General features: G+C 38.2%; 1 protein-coding gene across 2 annotated transcripts in view; it reads left to right on the top strand.

Annotated features, from left to right (window-relative positions):
* MCM9 (minichromosome maintenance 9 homologous recombination repair factor) overlaps nucleotides 1-17,088 on the top strand; it is a 79,279-nt gene that overhangs the window by 38,901 nt on the left and 23,290 nt on the right. For both annotated transcript variants that reach the window (XM_022555254.3, XM_022555249.3), the window contains exon 8: nucleotides 13,144-13,318. In XM_022555254.3, the coding sequence (XP_022410962.2) occupies nucleotides 13,144-13,318 (175 nt within the window). The remainder of the gene's footprint in view (nucleotides 1-13,143; nucleotides 13,319-17,088) is intronic.

Raw genomic sequence — 17,088 nt, 5'->3', positions numbered from 1 at the left:
GGGAGAGCGCGATCTCCGGCGAAGCCCGCCCCTCGGGTTTGCTTAGTGTGGTTTTTTGGTGTTTTTTTTTTTCTTTTAACGCTTTCTTTACATAAGTCCAACGGCTGTGCCGGCTCTCTACTGAATTTAGCAGATGTGAATCCGCTGTCTACACTAGGTTAGGTTCAGTTGTCTGTATATTGGGTAGTATTTGAGGTACAGGGAAGGGTTGGTTGCAGTGGAAGTAAATTGCATTTTATAGACTGATGCCAGCTCGAAAGGAGCAAAGCCATTTTGGAAATCTAGTTCTTGGCCAGTATGCGTTTGGGCACGACAGCGCCGTTAGTTAAATAGATACAAAATGAAGGGCGAGGAGACGCTTTTCCACCCACACTTTGTGGAATAGGTGATATTTGGGCTGCACCTGGGTCTTGCTCCTCCCATTCCAACCGGAAAGTCTGGAATAAGAAAAAGATGATTAAAGGTGGGATCAGTTACGCCCAGGTTTCTCCCGTGCGGTGGGCACAGCAGGAACATAAAAGGAGAAAATGGAAGTGTCAGGAGACCAAAGGGCAACAGATATAACAGAGAAGGGAAAAGCAGAGGAGAAACCACAAAAGCATACCAAGACATGCAATTTTCAAAAAATTCATGACCTAAACCGTTAGTAAGTAAAAATTTGTGGCAGACACCACAAGTTCAGAGAAACCTTTGCTTGATTATTCTCCATTCAGTGTCTGTATTTATGCTGCTTTACTACCTCTGTAGGGAAAGGGAGAGCTGTAACACGTTTTTAAGGTTGTTGAACTGTTTCTATTTACTAAGTAAGAGGGGTATAAAGGGATTTTTTTTGCTGCTGCTGCATAAACCACTTTTTTCCTTAAGTATTTTGAAATGAAACCATTAAACTTGGCTAATTAAATTCAGAGAGAAAATTATTTAAGTATCATCTATGCTGGAAGTTTTCTCTTAGTATGGTGCAGAGAATTTTTCAGTTATCATTCTTTGGGCATTGTTCATACCTAAGTAGTTTGCTTTTGATGACTTCTTCATCTGATGGTCTTTTGAAAATTAATATGGGACAGCTAATACCAGGCCTCCCCGCATTTAGGGAAAGTACTTAGAGTGGGGATCCCAGTTTATCGTCAGTGGATTAGCAGTCATATATGACCTACTAGAAAAGGTTGCCTCAAGCCCAGTTGCTTGTGTGCATTAGACTATAAGAGTGATACTGTGGCGACAGGTGCAGATTGCGTTGAGTAATAAACTGTATTTTCTGTTCGCTGTTATTAGTGCTGGGCCTAACACCGCCTCAGATAAAGTATAAATTGCTGTATGCTGTAAGACACACTGGACATATAAGATAAATAACCATTTGAAGTATAAAACATGACTCCCTTGAGAATGGTGTATGGAGTTTCCTGATTACTGCAGGCACACTTAAGAGGAGATTCTAATCCACTTGCTTTATAAAAATGACCTTATAAGCTTGGTAAAATCAAGTGCATTTTGAATCTGACCATAGGTGTGTCACAATAAGGTGCGTCTTATCATAAGATTCGCCTCTGGTGGATATGCAGCATGAAGAATGAGAAGATTTACTGGATACTACTTGTTTGGCTTATTTTCTTTGAAATCTTTTGTTTAACCTTTAAACAGTTAAACAGTTTAACCTTTAATACTGTTAATATAACAGTATTTAAGGGGAAAAAAACCCCTCCCTATTAGTTCACTGGAAGCCACAGAATTGGCTCCAGGGCTTTCATATTGCCTTTCCCATCTTAACTCTCTTTGTTACTGCCCCTCAGAAGTATTAAAAAGCCTTTGGGTATGCTCTCCAATAGTTTCCTCACCGCTGACAGTGCTTTCTAGGAAAGGCCAAAGGGATTCTCAGACGTACCCTCGCATATCTCTAAATTAACTGGCATGCCATAGGGGTAAAGATTGTAAAAGCATTATTCTGGTTTCAGAGGCAGTCTATAAGATCTGTTGCTGAACAACTTTTTGGTGACCCTCAAACAGTTAACCATATTGCAACAGATGGGTCACCATGAATGCTGTCATGTGTTAGGTACCCAAGGGGACCCACATGATGCTTGGAGGTCTACACAGAATGTAATCCCCAAATCACTTCTCTCTGTACAGACTGATTAGGGGAAGGATGGCTGAAAAAGGATGCTTTGCCTCTTAAATGAACAAAGCCTAAATTAATGCCTAGGACAGAGATAAATGAACCTAGTTAGCTATCGTTATGGGCCGAATTGTGCCCTCCACCCCCAAATTCATATGTTGAAGCACTACTGTGCCCCCAGTCCCTCAGACTGTGACTGTATTTGGTGACAGGGCCTTTAAAGAGGTGGTTAAGTTAAAGTGAGTCCTTTAGGTTGGGCCCTAATCCATTCTAACTGGCATCTGTATACGAGGAGGAAATTTGGACATAAAAAGAGACACCAAGGGCACTCATGCACAGGAGAAAGACCAGGTGAGGACACAGCAAGAAGGCGGCCATTTGTAAGTCAGATGAAACCAACCTTGCTGACACCTGATCTTTTATGTCTAACCTCCAGAACTGTGAGAAAATAGATTATTGTTGTTTAAGCCACCCAGTCTGGTGTTTTGTTATGGCAGCCCTAGCCAACTAATGCAGGTGTAATTTTTCCTCCCAGAATTAAGTTTATTTGGTACTCTAAGTGTGTTTAATCCACGTACTGTCCATCTATCAAGGGGCCATTTAACCATGCCAGCAGGCCGTGGGGTGGGGTGGGGTGGGGTGCTGTAGCTGTTCCTCAGAGGAAGTGCCTGCTGTAGGGCGTGCACACCTTAAATTCTGAGCAGACCAGATGCAACTCGCGTCTGTGCTCCAAAGCTCATCTACAGAGGGCTCCTAAGTATCTTAAACTTGAAGTTAAATTGAAGTCACACACAAAACTAGATGAAGGAGTGAGTTAAAATGTACTAGAATTAAATTGGATTAAGTTAAAATATACTGGATTAAGGACTTCCCTGGTGGCGCAGTAGTTAAGAATCCGCCTGCCAATACAGGGGACATGGGTTCGAGCCCTGGTCCGGGAAGATCCCACATGCCGCGGAACAACTAAGTCCGTGCGCCACAACTACTGAGCCTGCACTCTACAGCCAGCACTCCGCAACAAGGCAGGCCACCGCAATGAGAAGTCAGTGCACCGCAGCAAAGAGTAGCCCCCCCTCGCCTCAACTAGAGAAAAGCCTGGGTGCAGCAACAGAGACCCAGTGCAACCAAAAATTAAAAATAAATAAATTAAAATATATTGGATTAAAATGTATTAGAACTAAGAATTAAATCAAGTCTCAGACCCTACCTGCTTCAGAAGTTATCATAGGTATGGAAATGCTGACCTCTTGCCTTTGTTCAAGTCCTAAATTTCACCTGGGGTAATTATATTATCACTGTCTTGAATTCTCTTTGAGAAGACATTTGCGTTATTGTCCCCATCTCTTAAAAAAATTCTCATGTAAGGCTTGTTGTAATATGATCTTTAGTTAGTTTAAAGGGCTCCCTATTCTTATTAGTTATAGGATGTCAAAATTTCACGATAGTTTTAAATGAAAATTTCTGTATGAATGTAGAACGTAGAGATTTGCTGCAGTTTACAGACATTTCCAGAAGGAATAACTCCTAGAGTAATGATTTTAATAATAATAACTCATTATATATGTAGAGAGAGAGTATTTATTATGTGAATTATTGTGCTAGGCTCTGCGGAATACTCAAAGAAAAAAAGTATGTGGACATTATCCTCAAAGACCTTATGGTCCAGTAGGAAAGATAACTATGTAATCAAGTCAGTATGGTACAGAATAGAAGGTGTTACATGCAACTTTAACAGTAATGGTTAAAGTTTTATGGGAGGCAAAATATGGTATCACAATAAAGGCTGTGTGTGTGTATATATATACGGTATACATACAGATATATGGCATATATGTATATACCTATGATGTTTTCTTTACTATTTGTAAAAAATTTTTAAATAACCTGTTTTTGAGCCTTGTAGCACACTGGTATGGTAGGAAGGTAAGATATTATCATCTCCAGATAACAAATGAGGACACTGGTGCTCAGAAACCTGCTCCTTTAAGTGCTGACTTAGTGCTTCTCTGTTTTCTGTCCACTGTGTCGGATAATATTTAAAGTGGACTTTACGTGGTGCAGAAAAGCAATTGGTGTAATTTCCTGGAAGAACCCACAGGCTGGCAGACACTGTAGTAATGACTTGATGAATGAACTCTTGAGGAACAAAGCTCCATGAATGAGGTTTGCCCCGGTATATACTGGGAGTGAGAGGAGGCTGCAGCCAAGGCAGAGCTGTGGGAGCCTCCCCATTGAGGCTGCACATGCCAAGTCTCCTGTTGCGGGAGGAGTGATTGGGAGGTGGGGAGGATAGATCCTGGAATGCATCATTACACTCTTAATAAGGTTTTTATGTTTATTACATAAAGTATGTCCCCCTCCTCCATTCTCTGTAACAGTTTCACTGTTTTGTGTTCATTGCTACCCACCATTAGGTTACAAATTTGTTGAAGAGAAGCTGTGTTTGGCCCCTTATCCATAGCTGGACTATACTGTTAAACAACTTTTGGACGGACTATACTGTTAAACATCTTTTGGATCACTATTAATACTAGTCAGCTTTCTGAAGCACCATAATCATGTTTCTTGTGGACAATCTGCTGATGTCAATATCATGGTATTGTTTCTGACCAGAAGAATATGGATGGAAATGCTTGATAATTATATTGTTTCTTTCTTTTTTTTTTTTGCGGTACGCGGGCCTCTCACTGTTGTGGTCTCTCCCGTTGCGGAGCGCAGGCTCAGCGGCCATGGCTCACGGGCCCAGCCGCCCCGCGGCATGTGGGATCTTCCCAGACCGGGGCACGAACCCGCATCCCCTGCATCGGTAGGCGGACTCTCAACCACTGCGCCACCAGGGAAGCCCTATATTCTGTTTCTTGTATCTAGTTTTTAACCATGTGTTCTTAGTCCTCTTATAAATGAAGCTCCTTCTAAACTCGTTTCCTTTTGAACTCAGTCTCTACTTGTAGTCCACTGTCCTTCATGTTTTACATTCAGTCCTTTTCGTTTTCACCCTCCACCTCTCCTGTTTGTCAGAGGCTCTGTCCTTTCCCTAGTACCAGGAAGCATTCAGTGGTAAGTAGAGAGGGGACTCAAGTCTTTAAAACATCTCTAGGCTGGACCACTGCTTGCACAAAACCTCTGCTAAGCACAGCAGCTTTTTTAGTCGGTTACTATAGAGACAAATGACGTTAGATGGAGTCACGCTTGACGGAAGCTAGGCAAGTCAGCTTCCTGAGATTGGAGGCCTTATATGTAGGGTTTTTTAGAAAAGGTAGAAAACTAGCAAGGATAGGAAGTGGAAAGGTTTCACAATGAACTGATAGCTAATTAATTGGTGGATCTTGTTGGTAGAATTTGTGCCCGTTAAGGCCTTGAATCCAGCATGCAAAGAATCTATCTCTAAATACCCCTGGTATGATTACACAGTGATTTTTTTTTAATAACAGATATATTGCTATCAACATTTGTATACAGATTTTTGTGGGGGACATATGTTTTCATTTTTCTGGGTATATGCTTAAGAGTGAAGTTGTTGGATCATATGGTAACGAGAAGCTACTAGACTGTTTTCCAGAGTGGCTGCACCATTTCACGTTCCCCCCAACAGTGTATAAGCTTTCCAATTTCTCCACATCCTCACCAACACTTGTTACTGTGTCTTTCTGATTATACCTTTGGGTGCTGTGAGAAGTTGTTCTCACTGTGGTTTTGATTTACATTTCCCTGGTGGCTAAAGGTGTTGAGCATTTTCCATTTGCTTATCAGCCATTTGTATGTCTTCTGTAGAGAAATGTCTCTTCAGCTCCTTTAGCTATCTAAAAAATTGGGTTATTTGTCTTTTTTATGGTTAGATTGTGAGTTATTTATATATTCTAAATATATATAGAATATATAGTCTCTGATAAGAGACTTGTATTTACCAGGTTTGCAAAATTTTTCTCCTGTAGTGTAGCTTATCTTTTCATTTTCTTGGGGGTGTCTTTTGCATCACAAAAGCTTTTAATTTTGATGAAGTCCAATGTGGTAATGGCATAACGATATAGACCAACAGGACAGAGTTGATTGTCCAGAAATAAACCCATACATTTATGGTCAGTTCCTTTTTGATAAGGGTTCCAAGACAATTCATTAGGGAAAGAATCATCTTTTCAAAAGTTACTGCTGGGAAATTGGACATCCACATGCAAAAATATAAATTTGGATCCCTCTTCACACCATATGCAAAAAATAATTCAAACTGGCTCAAAGACATCAACGTAAGGTGCTAAAAGTATAAAACTCTTAGAAGAAAACACAGGCATCAATCTTCTGGCCCTTGATTAGGCAGTATTTTTGAGAGATGATAAAAAGCACAAGCAAAAAAAGTCTGAATATGGGGTGTTTTTCATTTACGTCATTTTAAATTTCAACAACGTTCTGTACTTTTCACAGTATAAGTTTTATATACTTCTTTTGTTAAATTCATTCCTAAGTATTTTATTCTTTTTGATGCTTTGTAAATGAAATTACTTTCTTAATTATATTTTCGTATTCTTCATTGCAAGTATATAGAGATACAATGGATTTTTTTAAATTGATTTTGTATCCTTCAACCTTGATGAACTCATTTGTTAGTTGTAGTTTTTAGTGATTTCCTTAGGATTTTCTATATGTAAGATCGTGTCATCTGCAAACAGGGATAGTTTTCCTTCTCCCCTTCCCTTCTGGATGTCTGTTATTTCATTTTTTGCCTAATTGCCCTTCCTAGAACCTCCAGTACAGTGTTGAATAGGAGTAGTGAGAGTGAACATCCCTGTCTTGTTTCTGATCTTAACAGGGAAGCATTCAGTCTTACATCAAGAATGATGTTAGTTCTGGGTTTATCAGGTTGAAGAAGATGTCCTTTATCAGGTTGAAGAAGTTCTCTTCTGTTCCTGGTTTGAGTGTTTTTTTATGAAGGGTGGTTGAATTTTGTCAAGTGCTTTTCCTGCCTCTATTGAGATGATCATATGCCTTTTGTCCCTAATTCTATTAATATGAGGATATTACATTAATTGATTTCCAGATGTTATACCACCAGTCTTGGATTCCTGAGATAAATCTCACTGGGTTATGGTTATATAGTCCTTTTTATATATTGCTGGATTTGGTTTGCTAGTATTTTGTTGAGGATTTTCGTATATGTAGTCATAAGAGATATTGGTCTTTACTTTGATTTTTGGTGTATGGGTAATACTGTTTTCATAGAGAATGAGTTAGGAAGTATTTCCTCCTTTTCTACTTCTAAAGATGAGTTTGTGAAGGATTCATATTTGATTCTTTTAATGTTTGGTAGAATTCACCAGTGAGGCCATCTGTGTATGGTTTTCTCTTTGTGGGTAGTTTTTAAATTACTAATTCAATCCCTACTTATTATAGATCTGTTCAGATTTTCTTTTTTTTCTTGAGTCAGTTTTGGTAGTGTCTTTTTAGAGTTTTGTCAATTTCATCTAAATTATCTAATTAGTTGATATACAGTTATTGTTGTGTCCCTTTGTAATACTTTTTATTTCTGTAAAGTCATTAATAATGTCCCGTCTTTTTAATTCCTGATTTTAGTAATTTTATTCTTCTCTCTCTTTTTGGTTTGGTCAGTCTAGCTAAAATTTGTCAATTTTTGGATTCATTAATTTTCTCTATTGTTTTTATATCTCTGTTTCAGTAGTTTCTGTTATATATTATTTTCTTCCTTCTGCTTTCTTTGGGTTTAGTTTGCTCTGCTTTATTTCCAGTGTCTTAAGGTGGCAGCATAGATTGTTGATTTGAGATCTATCTTCTTTTTTAATGTAGACGTTTATAGCTATAAGTTACTCTCTGAGCACTGCTTTAGCTGCATCCCATTAGTTGTGGTATGTTGTATCTTCCATTTTCTTTCATCTCGGTGTTTTCTAATTTCACGTTGTTCAGCCACCTATTCACTGCATAAATACGTTTCTACACTATCTCTGATAACTGGACTTTCCACTTTTACTTAAAGATTACTTTGACGAAAAGTTTATTCCTTTGCAAAGTAGCTCATTCCTTTTTAAACACCTCAAGGTTTCCAGTAGTTCCCTGTAAAATTCTGCACGTTGGTCTCAGTAATTTCTTTTGAAGCCACCCCAAATTAGCCTAATTGCTCTTCCATAGGATAGTTCTCTAAATATGTAATAATTATTACTTTCTCTTCTCTAAATCTTTGTTTCAGGCTAATCATAGCCTATGCAGTAAACTATTTTTTAAGTGGCATTATTTCCATGTCCTTCATTATTTGTTTACTTTCTTTTTTATTAGTATTTCTTTTAAAATTTGATGTCTCAATGTAGATATTAATACTGTACATCAGGAGTCGCAACTTTTTTCTGTGAAGGGCCAGATATAAATATTTTAGATTTTTGAGTACCATTCAATGTCTGTCACAACTGCTTGACTCTGCCATTGTAGTGTGAAAACAGCCATAGACAATATGTAAATGATGAGCATGACTGTGTTCCAGAAAACGATTTTTACAAAAACAGGTGGTTGGGCCAGATTTGGCCCACAGATCATAGTTTGCTGACTCCTGCTCTGGATGTTATCTAACCAGTGCAGAACTTAGTGTGATTTCATCTTCACTTCTGAATGCTAGTCTTGCCTTAATGTATTTTTTAGATTGTATTGAAATATTCTGAGGGGAAGTTGGATATAATTCTCATTTATGCTCCTCTATAGGTAAGGTGGTTTTTCCCCCGCTCTGGCTTTTTTCAAGACTTTTTTTCTTTACCTTTGATTTTCTAAAGTTTAAATCATATGCATAGGTATGGTTTCTTTAGTGTTTTTCCTACTTTATAGTCTCTGAGTTTTCTGGATCCATGGTTTGGTGTCTGACATTAACTTTGGGAATTTCTCATTATTGCTTCAAATACTGCTTCTGTTCCTTCTCTCTTTCTTCTTCTGGTATTCCCATTACATACACTGCACGTATGTTACACCTTTTGTAGTTGTTCCATAGTTCTTGGATATTCTGCTCTGCTATTTTCCATGTTTTTCTCTTTACTTTTCAGTTTTGGAAATTTCTACTGAGTATCCTTATTCTCAGAGATTCTTTCCGTAGCCATGTCCCCTCTACAAGTGAGCCCATCAAAGGCATTCTTCATCTCTAGTGATTTTGATCTCTAGAATTTCTTTTTGATTTTCTCTTAGACTTTTAATCTCTCTGTTTACAATGTCAGAGACAAATTGTTGATATTCAATGTGAGAACCTGGTAGAGCTCTTGGAGATGAAACTCACAGAAGTGTGTGTACCCACCCCCTCCATGACTGGGTTCCTAAGGAATTTTTAATTCTCAGAGTTGTCCACAAGGAGGCTCCAGCAATTTGTCAGTTACAGTTCAGGGTTTCCTGTCCCAGTGCTGGTGCCGGTCGAGGATTCTGTTCTGGTAAGTTATAATTCTCTGTCTTTCCAATTCTGGGGGCAGCAGTTTGCCCTGTGAGCTCATTTTTTTTGATGGATCTTAGAACAATTGTTGATTTTTCAGTTTGTTTACGTTTTCACTTTTTAGGATGGATTAGCAACTTCTAAGCTCTTTAAGTGCTGCACCAGAAACCAGAGGAGCTCACATAGCTTTTTTCCTATGTTTTCTTCTATAAGTTTTACATTTTTCATTTAGGTCTTTAATTCATTATGAGTTAATTTTTGTATTAAATGTGAGGTATGGAGAAATAATGATTTTTTTTCTGTTTGCATAAGGATATCCAATTATTACAGCACCATTTGTGGAACAGATTATCCTTCCTCCATCGAATTGCTTTTTCATTTTTATCAAAAATTACTTGACCATATATTTGTGGGCCTATTTTTGGACTCTTATTCTATTTCATTATTCTGTCTGTCTATATCTTTTCTCCAATACCACACAAAATTGATTACTTCAGCTTTGTAGTAAATCTGGAAATTGGGTCGTGTGAGACCTCCTAGTTTCTTTTTTGGTTTGATTCTTCTATTTCCTTTGCTTCTCCATTTAAATTTTAGAATCACCTTGTCAATTTCTATAACAAGAAAAATCCCACTAGGATTTTGTTTGGACTTGCATTGAATCTATAGAGCAGTTTGGGGAAACATCTTAAAAGTATTGAGTTTTCAGTTCATTCCATGAACATGGAGAATCTCTTGATTTGATTACATCATCTTTGATTTCCTTTATCAATGTTTTATAGTTTTTGCACACAGATCTTGCACATCTTTTTTAAGATTTATAACCAAGTATTCATATTTGGGGGTAATATTATAAATATATTATTTTAAAATTGCAATTTCTAATTGTTTTTTCCTAATATATAGAAAGATAGTTGATTTTTGTATATTGACTTGCACCCTGCAACATTACTACACTATTAGTTTTAGTATTTTTTTTGTAGATTATCTGGAATTTTCTACGTAATCATTTTCTGCAAATATGAACAATTTTAATTTTTCCTTTTCAATCTGTACATTGTTTATTTCTTTTCCTTGATTTATTTTGCTGGCTAGAACCTCCAGTATGATTTTGAATAAGTGATGAGAGCTGATCTCCATGCCATGTTCTGATCTTGGGGGTAAGCATTCAGTCTTTCATCATTAAGTATGTTAGCTGCAGGATTTTTGTAAATACCCTTTTTCAGATTGAAGAAGTTCCCTCTGTTCCCTAGCTTTCTGAGAGATTTATTCTTTCTTTTTAATCGTGAATGATTGTTGAGTTTTATCAAGTGTTTTTTCTGTATCTGTTGAGGTTTGCTTTTTCTTCCTTAGTTTGTTGATATGATGAATTACAGTGATTAATAGTTGAATGTTGAATTAGCCTTGCATTCTCAAGGTAAACTTCATTTAGTTATGATCTGTTATCATTTTATGTATTGTTTGATTTTTATTTTTTCAGGGTTTTTTGCATCTATATTAATGAGGGGTACTGGTGTGTAGTTTTAGTATATCTTTATCTGTTTTGGGTATCATGATAATGCTGGCTTCATTAAATGAGTTAGGAAGTGTTCCTTGTTTCTCTATATTTTTTAAAGCTTTGGTATAATCGGTATTATTTCTTCCATAAATGTTTGGTAGGTTTAACCATGAAGTCATCTCAGCCTGTAGGTTTCTGTTTTGCATCGTCTTTAACTATAGAATCAATTTTCAAAGTAGATGCAGGATTTTTCAAGTTATCTATTCCTTTTTAGGTAAACTTTGGCAGTTTATATATTTCGAAGAATTTGACCATTTCATCTAAGCTAGGACATAGAGTCATTCATTGTATTTCCTTAGGGCCTATAGTGATGTCCCCTCTTTCATTCCTGATATTTATAACTTGTGTCTCCTCCTTTTTTTTCCTTGATCAGTCTAGCCAGAGGTTTATCAATTTTTATCAACAGTAGTTATTATAATTACTCATTGTGCTCCTTTTAAAGAGCTTTATTTATATTCTATTTGAAAATCTAAGAATCTGTTAAGTATTTTCTATTGTTATCCTTTTTTTATAGATAAATAAAATGAGGCCTGGATATACGGGCATACCTCAGAGATACTGCATGTTCAGTTCCAGACCACTGCAGTAAAGCAAGTCACATGAAATTTTTGGTTTCCCAATGATATAAAAGTTATGTTTACACTATGCTGTAGTCCATTAGGTCTGCAATAGCATTATATCTAAAAAATAGTACATACCTTAATTAAAAAATAGTTTATTGCTAAAAAATGCAAACCATCATCTGAGCCTTCAGTAAGTCATAATCTTTTTACTGGTGGAGGGTCTTTTCTCGATGCTGATGCTGCTGACTGATGAGGGTGGTGGTTGCTGAAGGTTGGGGTGGCCATGGCAGTTTCTTAAAATAAGACACCAGGGAAGTTTGCCACATCAGTGGCTCTTCCTCTCAGGATTTCTCTGTAGCGTGTGACAATATTTGGTAGCATTTTGCCCACAGTAGAACTTCTTTCAAAATTGGAGTCAATTCTCTCAAATCCTGTTGCTGCTTTATCAGCTAAGTTTCTGTAATATTCTAAATCCTTTGCTGTCATTTCAGTAATCTGCATAGCATCTTCAGTAGCAGTAGATTCCATCTCGAGAAACCACTTTCTTTGCCCATTCATAAGAAGTAACTCCTCAAAAAGTTTTATCGTGAGGTTGTAGCAATTCAGTCACATCCTCAGGCTCCACCTCTAATTCTAGTTCTCTGACTATTCCCACCACACCTGCAGTTACAGTAGTAACAGGAAAGATCACCGATCACAGATTACCACAAGAAATGCAATAATCGTGAAGAAGTTTGAAGTATTGCGAGAATTACCAAAATGTGACACAGAGACATGAAGTAAGCAAATGCTGTTGGAAAAATGGCACCAGTAGACTTGCTCTACTCAGGGTTACTACACACCTTCAATTTGTAAAAAACACAGTATCTGTGAAGTGCAGTGAAGCACAGCTCCATAAAACAAGGTATGCCTGTATTAGGAAACTTGTCTATAATACGACAGCCAGAATGACAGATCCAAGGTTCAAATCCAAGTCTAGGTGGCTCCAGAGCCTTTGCGTTTGACCAGCTCTGCTTTATTGACTGGTATAAAGGATGACTCAAAATCTGATAATACTTATGAAGGGAATCCTCTCCTTCACACTGTGACTGGCAGCAAACGTTTCATTTTCATCCTTGGACTACAGTACCTACTGTTCTCGGTCTTTGGACTCTTCTCTGTAAACAGCATATAGTTCAGCACTTATTGTCATAAGATCTCTGGAGATCTGTTTGCTCCTTCTAAAAGTTTAGTCTGCTCAGTGAGCGTACCTACCAAGGAGAGACAGAAAATTTGGGGACTTCTGTCTGCCACAAAATACTCAATAACACATATTAGATTTTCAGAACATAGAATCTTCCGAGATCTTCCAGTGAATGGATACCTGAAGTAGCTGTCCTGATGCCATCTGTTGTTGGTAGAAAGTAAAGCCTTGACTCTATCCCCTTCCCTTTAAAATATAGGAAGTTATTTACCTTCATAGTTATAAGATATGCTTTCGAAAATAAAAGCTAACATAGCTTGCTTGTTTCCTTAGGTCTGACGGTAACTGCTGTAAAAGACTCAGGAGAATGGAATTTGGAGGCTGGGGCGTTAGTCCTTGCAGATGCAGGCCTTTGCTGTATTGATGAGTTTAATAGCCTCAAAGAGCATGACAGAACCAGTATCCACGAAGCAATGGAGCAACAAACCATAAGTGTTGCTAAGGCTGGGTAAGAGTTTCTTTTCTTTAAAATGTATGGGAATAGTGAGATTAGTTAATATATGACTATGGGAAAATGTGAGCCATATTGAACTGCAAGGTATGTTTGGTCCTCTAAGAGATTATCAGTTGTCACCGTTCAACACACATTAGTCTTCCCATGGAGATATGTGAAGAAGTAAAAATGAGGTGTTGAGAAAAAGTAAGGTAAGGCTAAAGTATAAATGTAAGTTGACTTAATTCTTGCAGGGAACTTATGAAGAGCTTTCAATGCAGCATTCAACTCGTCCTCTCATTCAGTAATTGTGTGTCTACACTGGGCATAGTACTATGTTAGGAATTTTGAAAGATTCGAAAAGAAAACAAATGTAATTTCTGCTTTCGATGGCATTCTCCTTATATATCCTAATGGAAGGTTTATCACTGCATATAGAAACCTAAATAATATATATTAGCATAAGATGAAGTACCTACTGTGACTCAAGGATACTCAGAGGTTCAGGTATGTGAGTCTCTGGCTGCACGTGACCAATGAGGAGGAGACTTAGGTAGGTTCAGATAGAAATCCATTCACCCAGGTGCTGAGGTGGTTATGGGAAACTTACCTGGCTACAAAGGCTGACCATCAAGCAGGCTGCCAGGTCATCCAAGCAAAGAACAGAACCAGAACTATCTCAGTCCTAAGGCTCCTATTATAGATGTGAAGCCAGCTGATCAGGCAAAAAGGGCTGCCAGGAGAGTCTTCAAACAGTAGTGGGTACCTGAGAGCCAGGCAGACGCTGGTAGGTAGGGATTCTGTGAGATCTATATATACACTTACAAAAAAGGAAAGGGGAGAGGGCGGTAAGAGAAGGATATACCCCAGAGGAAAAAGATACACGAAAAAGCTATGCAGAACCATTATCAAATCTATTCATTTCACTTAATATATAATCATTCAGAGCCTGGCATATGCCAGGCACTGGGCTAGACCCTGAGAAGTACAAAGATGGATACAACACCATCCTTGAGGTGTTCAGTATTTTGTTGGGAAAGATTGAAGAGCAGCAAAAGGATAAGTCCATAATGAAAGTGTTATAAGAGAACATACTTTAAAATAATGATTGCTTCTAAACTCTTTATCAGGGGAAATTAGAGATATAGTTTACCAAGTGTCTTCAAGGCTACTTTCTCCTCTCATTATGTCTCTATTTAATTAGCACCTTTGCTGGTTGGTAGAACCTATGGTTTGTTTTGATATGCCTTTTCCAGAGGCAATCTGAGACATTTTGAAAGATTCCTAAATAATTAACCCTTACATCAGGGAAAATTGGGACAAATGCTATGAACCTGTTTTAGAAAGGGAGAAAATTAGCAGCGCTGTATGATAGTCTACAGAAGAAATCTTTGGAAGTGAAAATATTTTATTAACCACTTCTACTGCCTTACCCTCTGCTAAATGTGAATTAGTATGAACCTTTTGTGCTATATCCATAAGTATGTCATAAGGTCCAAAAGAAATGTTCTTGTAGCTAAACAGTGTTCCCTCAGATTGGACAATCTTGTCATAACCATGACTACTTTATGCACTGGAACAGTGCTGCTTTTCATACTATTTGTGGTGAAGGACCAGTTTTATTGTTGTTTTTCAATCCACCACAGAGCAATATTTTTATAACATAAAATTTATTTTTTAAATGAAATAAAAAAGCAAAGACATACAAAACATAAGCCTGAGTTCTTCTTCCACTTAGGATGTAGAAAGCGGTAAGAGCATGTCACTCTCATCCTAATGAGAAAAATCCAGAGAGCCCACAAAAGTCATAACTTTCCGAACATATTAGAGGGCTGAGTTTACAAGGAAATCAAGGGAACTCAATTCCAAAGTGTGACAAGCCCCTCCTAGGAGAGGTGAGCCACATAGACTGTTCACCTTTGACAGAGCATGAGAGGAAGTGGTGGCTGCCATAGAAGCAAATAAAAGGAAATAACTAAAAAATTTTAAATTCCCTGAAGTCCAAATATGGGATAGGGTATCAGTTTAGAATAACTGGGAGCCCCAAGCACAAGGGGAGTTCTCACTTGTAAGCCCTTCCTCCTTGGGTCTCCACAGACGCCTCGCCTGCCCTCATCATTCATGCAGACCTGAGGGGGGATTGCTGCTGGGTACTAGGCACGAAGCCCTGCTGCTTCTCCAGACACATCTTTCATATGAAGCAAAATTTTTAACTCACTGGGGCCAGGGCAACAAACCCTCTCATCCCCGGGGCCTCTGGAGGAAGGCTAGAAGCAAAAAAATCCTTCTGCCTCAGGAGGAGGTTAGAGAATCTTCCTTCCTTTCTTCCCAAAGGAGCCAGGCAAAAAGATGCTGCTTTTGGGAGGAGGGTAGAAACAAAAGCCATCATCTCCTAAGGGAAGGGCAGGAAAATCTCTCGGGTCCAGGATTCTGACCCAATACAAAGCAGAGGTCCGTGCCACTGGGAAAGGGAGAGAAAGACCCTTCCTGCCTGAGACCCACCACAGATACATGGCAGGGTTCAGCTGCCACAGGTGGGAGGGACAGGAAGGCTTACAGCTCTCTGGTCTGTCCCCTGCAAGAGTAGGTACACAGCGCCTGCCTAAGACCAGGAGACCAAGAACCAACCTGGCCCCAAAATAAGCCTAACACCAGTAACACGCAATAGCAGTCTGCCACTGGGGAAGGCACTGGAGTGCGGAATGAGACCCCTCTGGTGCAGGTATGCAGGGACTGCTGAAAGCTGAAGGTGGAGCAGAAACTCCAAGGATAATGTTCCAGCTCTGCTCACACTGCCACACGAAGCACAGGGTAATGACAGCTCAGCACAGAAACAATTTGAAGTCTGTGCTGCACTAAGGGTAAAGATCACAACAGCAGTGCCAATCCCCAGACTAACTGTGATGGTCTTGCACTGTACCTGAAGTGGTATGGTATTATTTGAAGGTAGACTGTAACCAATTAAAGATGTAAATGCTAGAACAACCACTAGAAAATAAGAGACAAAACTAAAACTAATATGTAAGTTGTGGAGGTAAAATGCTATCATAAATAATCCAAAAGAAGGCAGGAAGAGAAGAAAAAGGGAACAAAGAATAGATGAGACAAAGAGAATATAATTAGCAAGATGATAGATTTATTTATTTATGTATTTATTTATTTGGACTACATCAACATTTAAAACTTCGGAGCATCAAAGGATGCATTGGAGTGAAAAATTAACATGTGCAACCAGAGAAAATATTTGCAAATAATGTATCTGAAAAGGAGTTAATAGCCAGAATATATAAAGAACTCCTGCAGCTCAGCAACACAAAATAATCAAGTTAAAAACTGGGCAAAGAACTTGAATATACATTCATCCAAAGATGATACACAAATGGCCAGCAAGCACATGAAAAGATGCTCAGCATCACTAATCACTAGGAAAATGCAAATCAAACACAATGAGATATCACCACACAAATGTTAGGAGGCTACCATAAAACAAACAAACAAACAAACAAACAAAAAGGAAAGAACAAGTGTTTGTGAGGGTGGGGAGCAACTGGAGCACCTGGAATCCTTGTGGATTATTGGAAATATAAAATATAAAGTGATGCAGCCACTATGGAAAACAGTTTTGCAGTTCAGTTTCAGTTTTGCAAGATGAAGTGCTGGAGACTGGTCACACAGCAATTTGGACACATTTAACACTATTGCATGTACACTTAGAAATGGTGGAGATGGTGAATTTTATGATATGCGTTTTTACCACAATAAAAAATAATATACAAATTTGAAAA

Source organism: Delphinapterus leucas, chromosome 12 (assembly GCF_059928025.1).
Source record: "Delphinapterus leucas isolate spDelLeu-1000000601 "Yukka" chromosome 12, BTC_Dleu_Yukka2, whole genome shotgun sequence".
Taxonomy (NCBI): Eukaryota; Metazoa; Chordata; class Mammalia; order Artiodactyla; family Monodontidae; genus Delphinapterus; species Delphinapterus leucas.
The sequence above is the reverse complement of the archived record's forward strand: the minus strand, read 5'-3'. Positions and strand labels throughout refer to the sequence as shown.